Here is a 19,374-nt window from a genome sequence, read left to right on the forward strand (position 1 = left end):
TTACAATTGAAGATTGCTTCTGTTGTGCTGTTTTGTTTGGGTTGTTATTGCTGTGCTGTTTTGTTTTGGTATGGATGTTGAGCAAATTGCCAATTTGTTTCTCTTTTTTTTTTTTTTGTTTGATATGTAGAGGTCTAGTTTGTCTTAAACAAAACCTATTAAGTTGTGCTTGTGATATTACTTCATTTTTTCAATTTGTTTTATAATTGCTTGTCTTCTTGTGGTGAAGTAACTATGAGGTGAGTTTTGTACCTGCTTTTGTAGTTAGTAGAGTTGGTACGTCCTTTTCCTCTTTTTTTTCTTTGGATATAAGTACAAATTATGGATTTTGGGTTTTTGGATTTGATTAGAGAAGAAATATTAGTGTTGTTTTCTTGAGACTTGAACTGAGCATTACCATCAGCAACATGCTGTAATTATGCTCAATAAAAGGAATGGGGGTGGTGTTTCCTTTCAGTTTATGAAATAACTCATAGGTGAGTTTTGCACTTGTTTTTGTAGTTGGCAGACTTGGGTTCCTTATCATAAATGTTATATATTGCAGAATAAGGTTTAAGAGCTTCACAAGCCTTCTATAGAAGAAGGGTCAATGTATATCAAAGATGATGCAATTATTTAAGCGTTTGGTCCAGAGCGGCGTGTTAGTGTAAGAGGGCTTGGATTTGGAGCATTGCCATCGAAAGTTGATGCACAAGCATACCAAAATCAAAATATGAGACAACTAAATGAAAAATTACTGCTATTAGAACAAGAACGTCGGGAGATGAAAGCTGAAATGTTAAAAGGAAAAAAGGCAAAATGAGGTAAAAAAATAAAATAAAAATGAACAATGTCACAATATATGAGGTTAAATTTATCTTCCTATAAAATTTAATTGGTTTTTAACTTTGGTACTTCCCATCTTAGATATAAGGATATTTCACAAAGTTTGTAAAAATAAAAAATTGATTAATACTTATAGGAGTCAAGCAAAGGGGCAAATGGACACTCATATGGAGAAACTCAGGTAAACTTGCACATTTGTCATGCTTGCGCTTTTGCTTGCTTGCTTTTCTACTCAAGCTTGTCATTTTACATATGGATTATATTAAGATTCTAAATTTAAGTAAACAAATATTTCTTGCCATTGTATTATGATTTTTTTAGGGTGAGGAAAACGGTAGAGGTGAACATAGGGTGCATGGAGGTGGTGAACGTAGGATGCACTCACAACAAAATATTTGGATAAATTTTGTATGGCATTATTAATTTACTCATTTTCATTTTTCTCGTGTTTCTGTTTTTGTTTGCTTGCTTGCTTTTCTACTCAAGAGCTTTTGTCAAATTTTCATATAAATCCCACATCGTCTACAAAATTTGGATAAACAAATATAACTTGATATTGTATAACATTTTTTTTAGGGTGATGAAAACAATGAAGACGATGAAGATATTTGGGTAAATTTTATATGGCATTAATAATAATTTTAATTTTATTTTCAATTCATTAGCTTATCTTATGTATTGCTTTCATGGTAGTTGCATGATGCAAATAAACTGAAAATGGTGGATCCTTGGACAATGCCAAATGCAAATTGTTGAATTAGGATGGAACAAAGGTGGTGGTTGCGGAAGGCACAATTGCATCAACAGATTCTAAAGCATTGGTACATCACGTGCTTCTTGGCCCTGGGTATTGGAAGGTATGGGTTAACCATGTCATAGTTAATGCGCCATTATTTTGCCCTAATCGTGAGATGTTTGTGCTTGAAAATGTTATTGGAAGCACTGTTGCTTGGCCAACCCATTTCATTAGCTTTGACTTTGAGTAGAACTAACATCTATGGATAGTTTTTAAGGACTTTAATGAATAGATTTCTATAATTTTTGAATAGTTTTGGGTGTTTGGAATGAATATATTGATAATTTTTTAACGTTTATAATTTATATATATAGTTTATTTTTTATGGTTGAAATAATATTGTCGTGGTTGATTAATATTTTGTGAAGCTTGTTTGTAATATTAGATTGTACAAAACAGACCAAATAGAATCTGCTGAATTTAAAAAAAAATGCACATTTTACGGCAATCAAATTAGGTCATTATATGAAATATTTCACTGCGTTTCATGTATGTCGTGGTATGTTTTACTTATCTACGGCAGGCTGAGCAAGTTGTATTATATATTTTACGGCACACAATCAACGTCGTTATTTGTCCCACCAAATAACAGCATGAAAAAGTGGTCGTAGAAAAAATAACGACACACAAAATTTGCCGTTAAATAGTTTTTAACGGCCTACTATAACATGTCGTAGAAAAAGTATAAACGACGCACAAAATCTGCCGTTAAATAGTTTTTAACGATGTCGTAAAAAAAGTATCAACAACGCACAAAATCTGCCGTTAAATAGTTTTTAACGGCGTGCGAAGCATGTCATTGAAAGTGAACAACTTTTCATGACTGTTGCACGTCGTAAAAGGGTTTTTACGGCATTTTCTTGTAGTGTAACATGATGCATCTAAGGCCTAGAGGGCTTGGTCTTCATTTTCCTTACTTCCAACCAGAAGTTCAATGAGGGAGATAGCAACAGCAACATTTAGACCCTCAGGTTAATAATAGGCAGTAAATAATGAACATCATACAAGAAATGTATGGTCCAAACTTGAGAAGGCCAGATAGACCAATGTTTAGGAGTCCTTACCCTCCATGGGTGGAAACAACTCCCATTCCAAAAAATTATAAGATTCTTGAGTTTACTTTGTTGACAGGAGAAGAGAGATAGTCAATTATAGAACATGTAGGTACGTTCATTCTTTAGTGTGGAGAACTTGGTTATGATAATAATAAATATGTTAGCAAAAATCTACTTAGAGCCAAATCGACAGACGAGATTCAACAGAGAAACCAAACTTTCACAAACAACAAATCAAGCAATTACGGTTTGAATGTCTTATGCCTTGACAAAGAACTTCTTTGGAGGTTGTAATGCGAAGAAACAAATGTGAATAAAATGAAAATCGATTGAAGAGCAAGTAAACTTGCCACTTAATTACAAGAATTAAATTACAAGCTCAATGTACATGACAATCGATAGAGGGAAACTTGGCCACATAGGCTGAATTCTACACAGACTATTCCTAAATACAAAAGCTATTGCTAACTAAGTTAAATTACTCCTAATTCCATAAGAATTGTGTGTTTGATTGTCCTTTTTTTGAAATTCAGCATTTATGCTGTTGGCTTTGCTGTTTTTCTACTGCCACGTGTCCCATCATGGAGCAAATTTTTCCCACTTCTTGCATAACCACCCACTATCTTTACAACTAATGGTAACTGCTCCTTTGCTGCAACACTCTTTTTCTCTGCAAATAAACCACGTATCCTGCATCATTTGCGTGCCTTATCTCATGACTTGACACCTGGGCCACGTTTGGCCCCATCTCATCGTGTTTTCAGAGGAATCGATAGAAGAAACTGAATCTGCCACATCTGTTCCTTTAATTGCGTCACTTAACCCTACATTTTAGGGTCCATCTCCCACTGGAAGCTTATGGTTATCACCTCTATCATCCCTTAGATCAACTCTCCGTATTTAGGCCTCGTTTGGGAACAGGCTAATTTAGTAACTTTTTGGCTATTTGGCTAAAATATGAGCTAAAAAAAACTAGTATATTTGGGATGACTTTTTAATTTTTTACGAAAAGATGTGCAAAAAGTAGAGAAAAAAAAAAATCTTTGACTTTTTGGTATGGATTGTTGGCTTTTTGACTAATTTAGTAATTTTTTGGCTAAAAAGGAGAGTTTCCAGACGAGGCCTTATTGTAGCTATTCGACAACGATGATAAATTTTAGTGCCAACAATGCCCCCTTCATTCAAGACAAAATAAAGTTTGGACATTTATATATTTGGGCGATGCATTTAGGCTTATAAAAAACGAGCCCATAAATCGAAGCCTAAATATTTAAAGTAATATCCAGATGTTAAAATAATCATGAATTCAAAAAGGCTCAACCGTCAAGCCCAATTGTAAGTGACAGGTCCAAACTTAATCAAAAGGGTCCACCATAGGCTATATGAACATCAGAATTCAAATCATCACTTCGCTATTCTCATGTCCTCTGCTCTACTCTGTTCTTCGCCTTCCTCTTTGAACTTTTCTGCTTTGAAAACCCTTTTCCTTGTTTGTACATTCCAATGGCATTGAAGCGAGCTCAGACCAAAGGAAAGAAACAAGCAGATACGCTATTTGTGCAGCGCTTCCCAACTAAGTTCCAACCAATACTTCGCCAATATATTTTTAATAGCTGCATTATTCTCCGCAGCAACACCTCTGCCCAAGGGGAATTAGGTCCAGCCTTTTTTGCCAAAATCTCTGATGAATTTACCCTCTATTATCCCATAGCAGATACTGAGGTGATGCTTTTAAAAAAAGCGAAACTAGCCTGGAACCAGTGGCATTCAAGCCCTAACCCCTTACATTCGTGGCAAAAACCAAACCCTAATTGGAGATTATGGGTTCATCGCATGATGGTTTACGATATTGACCTTTGGAGAGCTCTTGGCATTTATGATGTCATTCGACTGTCAACATTAGCCCTAGATATGGATAAATGGGCTATTAGCGCTGCAGCTTATTTTTGGTCTCTGTCCTGTAACTCTCTCATTTTAAAGTTTGGTATGATCTCTTTCACCATTCTTGATATTGTACATTTGATTGGCCTCCCTATTACTGGCCAACATATCAGTGCCCTTTTAACTCCTCAATCAGTAGTCCCACTTAACAACTTGACACTGACCTCAGTTATGGAAAGTTCCAAACAAAATATCAACAATTTTCTGGTGAACACACCAAAAAAAAAAAGGACAACTTTTTACTTGTTGTGGCTCTCCCAACATTTTCTATGTGTCCCAGGTCTCAAAATTACCAAAGAGTATTTGGCCCTAGCAACTTGTATCCAAGAAGGCACACAATTGGCCTTTCCCCATTTTCTTTTGGGCATATTATATAGGAGCCTTTTCTTTTTAGTCGATAAAGAGATAGATCATAGTGGTGGAGGTCCCTTTTGGCTTTTTCAAGCCTGGCTCTATGATTATTTCTCTGAAATTAAGCCTACTACTCAAACACCTTACTTCTCCCCTTGCAAAAGTTATGCTGAATTCTTCTTATCTTTTCGACCAGTCTCATCCAATTCATTTACCAAGGTTTTCACTACTCTATTCGAGCTACTTTTCAATAAAGACCCTTAGCTTTTCATCCCTTTCCATAACTTTCAGTTCACTTCCACCGGATTAACATATATCAATGCTGCTTCTCAAACATTGAGTGACACTTGGAGGCAACAACAAAAAGACTTCTGGGCTCAAATTCTCACTTCCAGATATATTCTAGTAGGTGGATCCATTTCTACTAGCAGGCTTTCCAGCTGTAGCTTTGAAAGTTATAATCCCTACCATCCATGAACAAGTTGGATCCATGATTCAATTCAAAATCTTTCAAGAAGTGAAAGATATGCTGGTTGAGAATCAAAAGTTATTTCATCAATTCAGCTTTTTCTACTGGCAGATTACCCCTTTTACTACCACAAGGTTTAATGAATGGTGGTCTTTAATGAGTGTCTTGTTCTTTGATGAAGATCTTCAGACTTGTCTTTGGAATGTGCACCCAGACAACAGGAGAGGAGCAGAGATGACTATTGGTAATTCTACCTAAGGACAAAGGCAAGGCTCCAATGAACCCCCTAAAGAAACCTAAAGGCAATCCTCTAAACACCACTAGTTATGAGAGGATCATACCTTATAACCAAGGTATAGAGATTGAGAGGAGGACCAAGAGTAGGCAAGAAGAACTCCAAGAACTTTTACCTTCTCAGTCTTAATTAGAGGGTGGTGCTGCTCTTGAGAGGAGGTCAAAAAGAAGGCAAGAACAATCAATTCCTCCTCAAGTCACAGCTTCTGCTATACCAGCATCCTTTTCCTTTAACAGTTCTTCTTCTCTTCCAATAAAGGTATAGCTTTCATTCAAACTCTTATTGAGTCAATATGTATTATGTTTATTCATATTGACATCTTATTCCACTCTTCTTCCTCTCTTTAAGTTATACTTTCAATTATACAAGAGGAGAAAGCTTCTCTCTCCAGCTGCATCTCATTCTGCTTCTGAGAGATTACTCGAGTCTCAAGCCACACTACACTCTTCTATGCCTGAGAATGAAGAACAGTCTGAAGCCCAAACTAACCCCCTTCTATGCCTGAAGACCAGACAAAAATGCCTTCTCCTCAAACAGACTCAGGGCATGTGAATCCTCAACTCATTCAAGAAGAACAGATTGGCATTGGGGAAGAACAGGCTGATCCAGAAAGAGTTTACCCAGAGAGAGTGGGCTTAAGAGAATTGGCCCCTGAATTGGCACATCTTATGGCTGATATTCCTCAAGGGATAGCTCTAGGGGATTTGATGGCCTTCCCTCTTAGAGGAGTACATCACAGAACCAATGAAGTCATAAACTTTCCTGGTGTGGCCTCTTCCTCAGAGGAATTAGAAGTCCCTGGCCATGCCAGAGAAACTCCAATTGACTCAGGTTATGTCAGAGAAAAACCAATTGATTTAACTGACAACCCTAGTAGTCAAACATCTCATATCGATAGGAGTTCTTCTATTCATGAGCCTACTCCTGGACCAAATGATAACACTCATCAAAACAGCCAAATTCAACTATCTGATCAAAATGATGAAGTTGACAAGGCTGATACTGAAATCTTGGAGAGTGAATCACCTTCAGATGAAGAAAGAACTTCCTCCTGAAGGGATTACTCATCCTGTTAATCCAGAGGCTTTTCCTACCATGGACATGGGGGTCCAAACCTCTCACATTCATAGTCTTATCCAAGAGCTAACTCCAGAGGCTGTGGTCACCAACACCAACACTTCTATCGCTCAAGAATCACTGGTAATCACCTAATCTTTTCACACACACAAAAATATATATTTTTTATTATTTATTTATTTATTAATTTTAAGTTACGCCAATGATTAACTTCACTTTTCTAGTGCCACATCTTGCAATAGTATCTTTTTCTTCAATTAAAAGTTCTTAGAGTTCTTCTTGCCTACTCTTGGTCCTCCTCTCAATCTCTGTACCTTGGTTATAAGGTATGAACCCCTCACGGCTAGTGGTGTTTAGAGGATTGCATTTAGGTTTCTTTAGGGGGTTCATTGGAGCCTTGCCTTTGCCCTTAGAAGTTGGACCAGCCTGGGCAGGCATCTCTATAGCCAAAGGGGTAATCTTGCTAGGAGGTTGTGCTACATATATATATATATATATATGAATGAATGAGTGAGCAGAAATGGCTAAATAAACTCAAAAAGTAAGCAGTATATATAAAGAAAGGAAAAAGTGGTAGAATTACCAATAGTCATCTCTGCTCCTCTCCTGTTGTCTGGGTGCACATTCCAAAGACAAGTCTGAATATCTTCATCAAAGATCAAGACACTCATTAAAGACCACCATTCATTAAACCTTGTGATAGTAAAAGGGATAATCTGGCAGTAGAAAAGCTGAATTGATCAAATAACTTTTGATTCTCAGCCAGCAGATCTTTCACTTCTTGAAAGATTTTGAATTGAATCCTGGATCCAACTTGTTCATAGATGGTAGAGCGTAAGTAAGGACAATGAGACATTTTGATATAGTCCCATTTGTCTGGCCCACTGGCAGGGATTATAACTTTCAAAGCTACAGTTGGAAAACCTGCCAGTAGAAATGGATCCACCAACTAGAATATATCTGGGAGTGAGATTTTGCCTCGAAGTGTCACTCAATGTTTGAGAAGCAGCATTGATATATGTTAATTCGGTGGAAGTGAACTGAAAGTTATGGAAAATGATGAAAAGTTGAGGGTCTCTATCGACAGGTAGCTCGAATAGAATAGTGAAAACCTTGGTAAATGAGTTGGATGAGGCTGGTCGAAAAGATAAGAAGAATTCAGCATAACTTTCGCAAGGAGAGAAGTAAGGTGTTTGAGTAGTAGGCTTAATTTCAGGGAAATAAGCATAGAGCCAGGCTTAAAAAAGCCAAGAGGGATCTCCACCATTATGATCTATCTCTTTATCGACTAAAGAGAAAAGACCCCTATATAATTCGCCTAAAAGAAAATGGGCAAAGGCCAATTGTGTGCCTTCTTGGATACAAGTTGCTAGGGCCAAATACTCTTTGGTAATTTTAAGACCTGGGACACAGAAAATGTTGGAAGAGCCACAACAGGTAAAAAGTTGTCCTTTCTTTTTTGGTGGGTTCACCAGAGAATTGTTGATATTGTGTTTGGAACTTTCCATAACTGAGGTCAGTGCCAAGTGGGATTACTGATTGAGGAGTTAAAAGGGCACTGACATGTTGGCCAGTAACAAGGAGGCCAGTCAAATGTACAATATCAAGAATGGTGGAAGAGATCATACCAAACTTTAAAATGAGAGAGTTACAGGACAGAGACCAAAAACAAGCTGCAGCGCCAATAGCCCATTTGTCCATATCTAGGGCTAATGTTGACAGTCGAATGACATAATAAATATCAAGAGCTCTCCAAAGGTCAATATTGTAAACCATCATGCGATGAACTCATAATCTCCAATTAGGGTTTGGTTTTTGCCACGAATGTAAGGGGTTAGGGCTCGAATGTCACTGGTTCCAGGCTAGTTTCGCTTTTTTGAAAAGTATCACCTCATTATCTGCTATGGGATAATAGAGGGTAAATTCATCAGAGATTTTGGCAAAAAAGGTTGGACCTAATTCCCCTTGGGCAGAGGTGTTGCTGCGGGGAATAATGCAGCTGTTAAAAATATGTTGGCGATGTATTGGTTGGAACTCAGTTGGGAAGCGCCGCACAGATGGCATCTCTGCTTGTTTCTTTCGTTTGGTCGGAGCTCACTTCGGTGCCATTGGAATGTACAAGCAAGGAAAAGGGTTTTCAAGTAGAAAAGTTCAAAGAGGGAGGCGAAGAACAGAGTAGAGCAGAGGGCATGAGAATAGTGAAATGATGATTTAAATTCTGTTGTTCATATAGCCTATGGTGGACCCTCGGTGGACCTTTTTGATTAAGTTTGGACCTGTCGCTTACAATTGGGCTTGACGGTTGGTCATTTTTGAATTCATGATTATTTTAACATCTGGATGTTACTTTAGATATTTGGGCTTCGATTTGTGGACTCGTTTTTTATAAGTCTAAATGCATTGCCCAAATATATAAATGTCCAAACTTTATTTTGTCCTGTATGACATTCATTCAAAACAAAAACATCATTTTGTTTTGAATGAGGGGGACATTGTTGGCACTAAAATTTATTATCTCTTTTGAATAGCTACAATAAATACAGAGAGTTGATCCAAGGGATGATAGAGGTGAAAACCGTAAGTTTCCAGCGGAAGATGGACCCTAAAATGTAGAGCTAAGTGACGCAATTAAAGGAACAGATGTGGCAGATTCAGTTTCTTCTGTCGATTCCTCTGATAACACGATGAGATGGGGCCAAACGTGGCCCAAGTGTCAAGTCATGAGATAAGGCATGCAGATGATGTATGATACGTGGTTTATTTGCAGAGAAAAAGAGTGCTGCAGCAGAGGAGCAGTTACCAGCAGTTGTGGAGATCGTGGGTAGTTATGCAAGAAGTGGAGGAAATTTGCTCCATGATGGGACAGGTGGCAGCAGAGAAGTAGCAAAGCCAGCAGCATGACGACTGGAATTTCGAAGGAAAGAAGGACAATCAAACACGCAACTCGTATGGAATTAGGAGTAATTTAACTTAGTTAGCAATAGCTTCTGTATTTAGGAGTAATTTAACTTACTTAGCAATAGCTTCTGTGGCCAAGTTTCCCTCAGTCGATTGTCATGTACATTGAGCTTGTAATTTAATTCTTGTAATTAAATGGCAAGTTTACTTACTCTTCAATCGATTTTCATTTTATTCACATTTGTGTCTTCTTATTACAACCTCTAAAGAAGTCTTTGAATCTGTCAAGGCATATAACATTCAAACCGCAATTGCTTTATTTGTTGTTGTTTGTGAAAGTTTGGTTTCTTTGTCGAATCTGGTCTGTTGATTTGACCCTAACCAGATTTTTGCTAACAGAAATGCTTCAATTGGCTAGGCATGACACAATTGAAAGTGATTTGCTATTGTCAACTTCTTATATTGTACAAGATTTTTTCTTTCTTTTTCCTTTATTTATTTATTTATTTTTATCCTCTGTGTATATCAGGATAAAGGAGCTTGGATATACCAAATGACGCAATGAAAGAAAAACAAAGCTGTATGCAAAAGCCTGAATGAAACTTGCTGTTCAGAATTGATGGATACATTATCCGTCTCACCATACACTGTTTTGTTTGAGGAACTTGAATGAAATCCAAAGACTACCGTAAATTTCTCTCCATTCTCATTACGGCCTCTTTTGGTACTGGTGAAGTTAAACGGACATTACGGCCTCTTTTGGTACTCGGCTTACAAGCTAGTTATTGGCTTGAAAGGCCCACAAATAAGCTAGTTCTTAAAGAAGCTATTTCATTTGGTATATTTTTAGTTTTTTTTGAAGTGACTTAAGCCGGCTTTTTTGGTTTCTCATATTCTTTTTTTTTTTTTTTTTTTTGTGTGTGTTTTTAGGAGGGGAAAAAAAACAATGAAAATTTGAAAGCACTCCTCATTTTCATTCTTGTGCCAAATAGTTTTGGAAATTAAATACAACTTTTTGATGTTTCCTTAAATTGGGTTGTGTTTTGAAAATAATTTTAGAAAACAATTTGTCATACAATAATATGTTCGGAAAATAGAAGCAGAAAATTGAAAAAACAAAAGTGCAATCAAACACCATTATTTAGAATTTTTATACCGTATATATTGAATCATAAATATATGGTAATGATATTTTTAATCTTTTGGTTTATTATCTATTGCTTTGAAATGATAAGATTTAAATCTATCATATTATTATATATAGAGGTTGCTATAATTTTTTTTTGGTTAATTACATCAAGATCTCTTTAACTATTTATAAATATCACTTTAAGTTTCTTGTCTATGAATCTATTCGTTTGACCCTTTTAATTGTAAAAATCGTACAAATACATCATTTTCTAAGGCGGCCTAGAGAGAGTGAAAGTAACATATTTTCATAATTAAAAATGTCAAAATATATGGGTTCATAAATGAAAAAGTAAATTGATATTCATAAATAATTAAGAAGATTTTGATATAACTAATCCCTTTTTTATTATTTGTATATTATTAGAATTTTATTTTATTTTATTTTATTTATTTATTTATTTTTTTTCCCTGGGGAAAAGTCATCCTTTTCAACATGATTATTAAAAGCATCTAGAGATATTTGATGCTCATCTCCTGCATGCTTACTTAGTACAACGTTGTTTAAAAATGTGAACAACATGACTTAAACGTGAAACAAATAAAGATGTTTAAGTGGCACATATTACAATTTGACTGTTATTTTTGAACAAGCTCAAAATAATTATTTGATGGGTCTATCTATCTGACATCAACTTGACTAATTCAATTAAAAAGTATTGCAGAGTTCTTTCTAATGAGTCAAAAATTGATTAGTCGTCTTAAATTTTCCAAGGTAGATACCATGGAAGGTCCTCATTTTGAATTGGACATCCTTTGGCCCAAGAAACCTCACCTATTTTGGATAATATTGTTTTTAGTAATTGAGCTGATATCATGTCGTTTTTTGAAAAAGGTTGGATAAATCTGAACTTGAGATAATTGTTCGGAGTCTAATTTCTATTTTGATAATCTAAATAGTTCATTTTGTAGAATCCTTCATGTATGATAATGCAACGGTTTCGAGGGAGGGTGGGTCAGGTTGGTTCACGCTTCTAACGGGTCTGCTGGCCTTGGTGTTCACAAAGCATACCTGCAAAAAGGTCCAAGGGGGGGAGGTAATCTCCCGACGAACATTTTGACGATCGAGTTAGGATAGAATAGATTGATTGTGTAGAGAGGAAAGAAAGGGACGAAGAACTTAACCTTTAACGCATCTAGGAAGCTTCCTTGTATCATTTGCTCATTATTTCCTTGTCCATTCCGGACTGTCGTGTTGACCGAAAGTCTATATTCTAGCTCGCATCGTTCATGGTGAGTTTGTCTTCTCCGTCGTGAAAGGGTTGTCGTATTTAATACTATGAGAGCCTCATTAATGGCTGATGTGTGGGTGCAATAATTTTGTAGGATCTTTGTCTGTTGATGTGGCTATTCATGACAAGTGTTTAAATACTATTGGTCCTAGTTCAATATTGGTTTCTCAAGGATATTGGGCTTTGTTATCTAGGCCCCCTTGAGGCCCATTAGTATAGTATGGGCTTATTCAACAGATGCCTGCATCCTATGGGCTGTGGTCATCAGTAGTCCCCTATTTCTAAGCGCAGCTTCAGACCAAAGAAGGGAATAAGGAATTGGAGAGCAGTCCCCCAAGTCGAGAGAGAAAGAGGGGGGCGGGGGTGACTTATAATCGGCGAGGAGGTGACCAACTGGTGTGGGGGCCGGGCGGCGAGGAGGCGACTGACCAGTGAGATAGACATATGTCTGGTTGGCCGACCATCAAGTGGAGTGATTGAGCGGTGGGTGGGCCGACTATAGAGGCGACCGATCGGGGAAGTGATCGACCGGTAAGGGGGATAGCAGACCATAGAGGTGACTGACTGTGGGAGTGACCGAGCGTCGGAAGTGGGCGTGATGGCATTGATGGGGCACAGGGCTTGAGGGAAAAAAACACGTAATGATGTGAAGTGGAATAGACGAGGAAAAGGAAATGAAAGGATCGTGGCCGAACATGTGGGGGAATGGGGGCCACCAGGGGTAGAATGACGAATCGTTTGTAGAAAAAATGAAAGGGTTTGTATTGGGGGGTGGTGAAAAGGCGGGGTGTTAATTTGGGTTTGATTTTCAAACTGGTGACGTTTAACAGTGACCCTTGGAACATAGGCAAACCTTGGGCATTTGGAGTTATTCATTTTACATACCTGATTGCGGGAAACCAACACATCCCAGACTCTACTTCGTTCGTTTTGTGTGACTCTCCCCTTCAACATTTTGCCAACTCCCTCGCACCTGCTTCCAAAGCAATATATAGAAACGTAAAGGAGATGGCTAAAAAAAAAATGGCAGCCATGGCGTTGGACGTGCTAAGGAAGGATAATGGGGTGGGGTTGGCAGAACAGTACTGGGTAGAGAGGGTTGGAGAGAGGGGGACGATGCAGCTTTTGCGACCTCGTCCGGCCATTATGATCTCGGCGGCCCAACCGATTAGCCAAGTAGCGCCAGACTATTGGCATACGAAGGCGGATAAATGCATTTTAACGGAGGAGGACCTGGAGGAGTTGCGGTGAAAGTATCAAATTCCAGCGAAGATAGAGTTGAGGTAATCGACTGCTTTGGAAAGATCGTCGGATACGCGACCAAATGAGTTCGCGTTGTATGAGGAAGTGTTGCGAGGAGGGCTGAGATTGCCTCTCCCCCAACTGGTGGTGGAAGTGTTGAATCAGCTAGAGGTGGCGCCAGGGCAACTAGTGCCGAACGCCTGGAAAATTCTTTTAGCTTGAGCGATCGCATGGCCACAGGCGACTGAGGAAGAGGCAATGACGGTAGATGAATTTTTTTCATGCTACAAGGCATCTGGACAGTAGGAGACATGGGTGACCCTGTAGGCGGTAGTAGGGAGAGGATTGGTGGCGGGGTTGCCGTCTTCAGTGAAGAGTTGGAGGCCGAAATGGTTTTTCGTGTCGGCAAATGGTGGGGTAGGAGTTTGTACGATGTGGAAAGTGCCCACCAAATCGCTGGAGCCAAAGTTAGACGCGAAGGCAGAAAGGATGGTCAAACGGGTGAAGGAGTGGAGGGAAAAAGAGGGGCTAAAGTGGAACAACCTTGTCCAACCCTCAGCCTTTTTTGCCCTAAACTTGGGGCCTGAGCCAACCGAAGGAGATTCGGTTCTAGAAGAGGTGGAGACAAGGAGGAAGGTGCAGGAGACGGAAGACAAGCGTGCCTTCGCAATGGTCGAACAATACAAAGAACAACAATTAGGCCCAACGCCTAAGTGGGTCGCGAAAAAGCCGGTCCGACCACGACTGAAACCCTTGGGCAAGAAGGACTTAACCGATTTTGTGCCTTTGCAGGCGCTGGTGGACTCGTTGAGAGAGAGGAGCAAAATGGAGGTGGAGTTAGTGCTAAAGAAGAAGAAAAGGAAAGTGACCGCAAAGGGTGAGAAAGAAGGGCCCTTGGTAAAGAAAATAAAGGAGGGAGTGGTGGAGATGCCCCAAAAAAGTAGGGGAAGAAAGGACCAGGGTTGGTGGGGAGGGAAATGGAGGCTTAGCCGAACCCTTAATCGGCCAAGTGAGGAGTGTGGCGGATGAGCAGAAGGGGTTGTCAGAGGGCAACCGATCGACAGACCTGCCCTTCGAGGATGTGCTATTCAGAGAAGTGCCCCCAATGCAGGAGGTGGGTAAAGGGCAGGCGAGCGGAGTAGAGAGGAGTGTCGCGTTGAGGACCGCCACCCATCATGTGTGTGCGATGGTTGGCTATTTAGAAGGGCATGAAGGCGAAGCTAAAGTGGCCGCAAATCGTCTGTTGGGGGCTATAGAGGACGCGGCGATACAGAGTGTTTGCAATTTATAGAGGTCAACCTCATCAGAGGATTCTACTCAATGCAGATGGAGACAGCGGCCTTGGCGGCTACCCTTCTGGGCAAGGCGGTGGGGCGAAGGTGGAAACAGAACCGCTGAAGGCCCAGTTGGAAGGGGTACAAGCGCAAGTGCAGAATTTGAAGGAGGAGATGGCTGGCTGGAGAAAGGCAGTGCGGAGTGCCTGCGCCAAGGGCCTGGCCTACACTTAGAGGGAAAAAAGGTCAAACGTGTTGACGGTGGCGCAAGGTTATCTGGCGGAACATGCCAGAGTGGGCCAAACAGAGGCTACGACAGAACTGTTAGCCGTCAAGGCAGAGCTTGAAGTGACATGTCATAAGACGGTATCACTTAGGATCTCATTGGTGAGCCAACAGAAGAGGGCTGATGAAGCTCAGGACGCCCGCGCCACTGCCACTAAGAGGTTGGAAGAGGCTTTGGTGAACAACAAAGAGCTACTTGAGCAGGCTTCGAAGGATATGGAGGAGGCGTATGCACAAATGGCAGAGTTAGAGAAAGCCTTGGAGAAAGAAAGGGCCAAGTCAGCAGAGTTAACCAAGGTGTTGGCATCTGAGAGGGTTGCTTACCCTGATCTCTGCTATGCTGCGGTGGAGCAGTTCAAGCTATCCCCAGAGTTCCAAATGGCCGTTGATGTGGGTGTGGCAAGGGGCTGGGCCAGAGAAGGGGAAAGCGGTGTGGGACCATCGAATATAGCTGTTACGGAGCTAGTGGAAGGGCAAACCAAAGAAGAAATAATCCAGAGGTTCCAACAGTCAAACTACTGCAAGCATAAGATGAACATGTACTGGGATAGTAACTGGACGAGCTTCAAATATAGGGCAGAAGAGCTATTCCCGGACAAAGCTTTTAACTGCGTGAAGCCAGGAGAAGAAGACATCGCCTAGACTCCATTGGATGCGAGTGTGGAGGAGGAGGACTTGGCGTCCAGTGAAGAAGATGGAGGGGGAGCGTAGTGACGAGATGGAGTTTTTTTTTTTTTTTTTTGGGTGTAGAGATGTAATTTTTGTAAGGTGTACAGTTTTGCAAGATGTTAATTAATAAAAACTGGAATATCTCTATGGTTGTTGTGTCTGTTATGTTTGTATTGTATGAGGATGACTAATGTATTAATCTGTTAAAAAATAAGGAAATTGATTTGGGTTAAAATGGGTAGAAGGTTAACATAGGTAAAAATGACCTTGGAAGAAAATTTAGATAATAATTGTCTTGGATAAAAGCTGAGGCTATGTTTAACTCAGTCTGACTGAGCTCTTCATCCTTAGTTTGGCTGAGGCTGTGTAGGGCTCAGTCTGGCTGAGACTATGTTTAACTCAGTCTAACTGAGCTTTTCATGCTTAGTCTGACTGAGGCTTTATAGGGCTCAGTCTAGCTAAGGCTATGTTTAACTCAATCTAGCTAAGCTCTTTATGCTCAGTTTGGTTGAGGCTTTGTAGGGCTCAGTCTGGCTGAGGCTATGTCACTACAAGAAAAAGCGTTTTTGGCGACTAAAAATTCATTTTTCGTCGCTGAAAGTTGTATAATTGGCGACTAAAATGGATTTAGTCGCCAAAATTGAACCCTTTTGCCGACTAAAATAGTTTAGTCGCCGAATACCAGGCTTTTAGCGACTAAAAGGCAGTTTAGTCGCAGAATGTAGGGGTTTTAGCGACTAAAGATTTTTTGGTAGCCAAAAGTGACGATTTTTGGTGACTAAAATAATTTAGTAGCCAAAAGTGATGGTTTTGGCGACTAAAAAACATTTTAGTCGCCGATTATAGGTGTTTTTCCGACTAAAAAAAGATTAGTCGCTGAAAATGAAGGTTTTTGGCTACAAAAAAAAAAAATAGTAGCTAAAAACAGTGAATTGGCGACTAAAATTCAGTTTAGTAGCCAAAAGGACACGTTTTTGGCGACTAAAAACGGATTTAGTCGCCAAAACTACTATTTTTAATTTCAACTTGTTTTTTTACCGACAAAAAAATAATTAGTAGCCCAAAAATCATAGAATTGTAGTGTCTTTAACTCAGTCTGGCTGAGCTCTTCATGCTCAGTTTGGCTGAGGCTTTGTAGGGCTCAGTCTAGTTGAGGCTATGTTTAACTTATTCTAGCTGAGCTCTTCATGCTTAGTCTGGCTGAGGCTTTGGAGGGCTCAGTCTGGCTAGCACTTTGTTTATTTTTGGATTAAGGCACAACACAGGTAATGGGAATTTTGAATTGTTGTTGTAGTCCTACGATCATAAGTATATGCATTGCATGGCAAGGGCCAAAATGGACAAATGTTCCGATTAGCAAAATGAAACATATGACAATTTGGATCAAACAAAAAGCAAGAAATTCCGCTTTACTAGAAATAGCGTTTCAAGTGTTCGGCATTCCATGGATGAGGAAGGTCTCTGCCCTCCATGTCTTGGAGACGGTATGTGCCTGGGCGGGGTCTTGCTTTGACGATGTAATGGCCTTCCCACTTAGCTGCTAGCTTGTCCTCGGTTGGGTTTTTGGTGGCGAGAGTAGCTTTGCGTAAAACGAGGTCTCTCACTGTGAACGCCCTCAGTCGGACTCTACGATTATAGTGCTGCTTTACTTTCTGTTGGTATAAGGCTAGTCGGACGGCGGCTGTTTCTCGCAGTTCCTCGATGAGGTCTAGGTTGACCCTCCAAAGGTCTTCGTTTAGGCGTGGATTAGGGTGGATGACTCTGGGCGTCGGTAGTCCGATTTCCACAGGGATGATTGCTTCGGTGCTGTATGTTAGGCGAAATGGGATCTCCCTAGTTGGAGTTCGGGCCATCGTCCGATAAGCCCAAAGGACGTTTGGTAATTCTTTCGCCTAGAGGCCCTTGGCGGCCTCTAGCTTGGTCTTGATGATTTTCAGCAGGGAGTGGTTGATAACTTCCACTTGACCATTGGCTTGAGGATGGCCTGAGGAGGAAAAACAGGTCTTGACGTTGAGTTTTGCGCAGAATTCCCTGAATTTGGCGTTGTCGAATTATTTGCCGTTGTTGGAGACAATGGCTTAAGAAATCCCAAAACAATACACAACGGACTACCAGATGAACTTAGTGGTATTCCGCTCAGTAATCTTAGCAAGAGGTTCCACTTCGACCCACTTAGTGAAGTAATCGATGGCAACTACGACAAACTTTACTTGATCCTTGCCGGTTGGCAATGGACCCACGAGATCGATTCCCCATTTAGCGAAGGGACAAGGGCTACTGAGCATGATCAGCTCCGTTGGAGGGGCGTGGGGGATGTTAGCGAAGCGTTAGTATTTGTCACATTTCATTACAAAATTCACAGCGTCCTAACTGAGTGTGGACCAAAAGTAACCTGTTCGGAGAATTTTATAAGCCAGAGATCGTCCCCCAGAGTGATTTCCACAAACTCCCTCATGTATTTCTTTCATTACATAGGTTGCTTGATCATTGTTGAGGCATCTGAGATATGGTCGTGAGAATCCCCTTTTATGCAAGGTGTCACTGATAATGACATAATTCGACGACCGAGTCCTAACTTTGGAAGCCTCGAGTTTATCTGCTGGTAGTGTTCCCTGCTCGAGGAATGTGATAATGTCCTGGGCCCATGGGATAGGCTCGTCCTGGAGCAGGTGAATCGCTCGTTGATCTAGTGAAATTGCTGGATGGGTCAGGTACTCAACTCGGACACCATGGCAGAGGTCTGATTAGTCTGCTAAGGCTAACTGTGCTATTTTGTTTGCTTGGGAGTTCTCTGACCTAGGGATATGCCTGCTATGAAAACTATTAAAGAGGCAGGTCAAAGGAAGAGCAATGTCCCTGTATGATTTCATGGCATTCTCCTTGGCATCAAACTCGTTTGTTATCTAGCCGATTACCAACCGAGAGTCGTTAAACACTTGGAGATGGTCGACTCCGATGTCTTTAGCGAGTCAGAGACCTACTATGAGAGCTTCATATTCAGCTTGGTTGTTACTTGCTGCAAATAGGAATCAGAGGGTGCATTTGAAATATTCTCCTTCTGGGGTGGTGAGGATTAAACCGGCTCCGCTACCCTCTTTGCGGGATAAACCATCGACACAAAGAGTTCATGAATGGGGGTTTTCCTCTTCGATAGTATCGTACGTGCGGGGTAAGATTGGTAAACTCCAAGATAAAGTTTGCGACAGCCTGGCCTTTGATGGCTGTTCGGGGTCGGTAAGAGATGTCGTACTAGCTTAGTTCAATGGACCACTACATAAGCCTGTCTGATGATTCTAGTTGCTACATGTTCAGGGTCAGAGGCGTCTAGAGGTGATGACTAGGGCGAGAGCCATTTTTTCTAATAGAGGGTAGTTCTGTTCGACTCCCCTGAGCGCACGACTAATGTAGTAAACTAGGCGTTGTACTGAGCCGTCTTCCTTGACAATGCTGCCGTCTTCCCAGGGTAGCATTGACTGTGGTGTTGGACACAGCTAAGTAGAGAGAGGGTCTCGCTTGACAATGCTTGAGAGAGGAGATGGGGGTTGGCCATACACTATTTCAGTTGCTGGAAGGCCTCCTTAGACTCTTTGTTCGAAGGCCTACCGGAGGACTTTGAAGAATGGAAGGCATTTGTCCGTCGCTCGGGAAATGAAACGGTTGAGGGCGGTAACCTTACCTATGAGCCGCTGAACCTCCTCGACCGTTCTGGGAGACTGCATTTCTATCAGGGCCTTGATCTTTTCTGGGTTGGCCTCAATGCCTCTTTGGCTAACCATG

General features: G+C 40.6%; 1 protein-coding gene and 1 long non-coding RNA gene across 2 annotated transcripts; one reads left to right on the plus strand and one right to left on the minus strand.

The window, feature by feature from the left end:
- Window positions 1–664: 664 nt before the first annotated feature.
- LOC145805982 (uncharacterized) lies at window positions 665–10,410 on the plus strand. Its single transcript, XR_014348364.1, has 6 exons — window positions 665–803; window positions 962–1,006; window positions 1,147–1,233; window positions 1,402–1,437; window positions 1,519–1,682; window positions 10,237–10,410. It is a non-coding gene; the product is annotated as an uncharacterized LOC145805982 (long non-coding RNA).
- Window positions 10,411–17,009: 6,599 nt separating this feature from the next.
- LOC145805218 (uncharacterized) lies at window positions 17,010–17,450 on the minus strand. Its single transcript, XM_082900289.1, has one exon. The coding sequence runs from the start codon at window positions 17,448–17,450 to the stop codon at window positions 17,010–17,012; it is 441 nt and encodes a 146-aa protein (XP_082756415.1).
- Between the last annotated feature and the right edge of the window lie 1,924 nt (window positions 17,451–19,374).

This window comes from Camellia sinensis, chromosome 13 (assembly GCF_055761805.1).
Source record: "Camellia sinensis isolate YWXY chromosome 13, ASM5576180v1, whole genome shotgun sequence".
Lineage (NCBI taxonomy): Eukaryota > Viridiplantae > Streptophyta > Magnoliopsida > Ericales > Theaceae > Camellia > Camellia sinensis.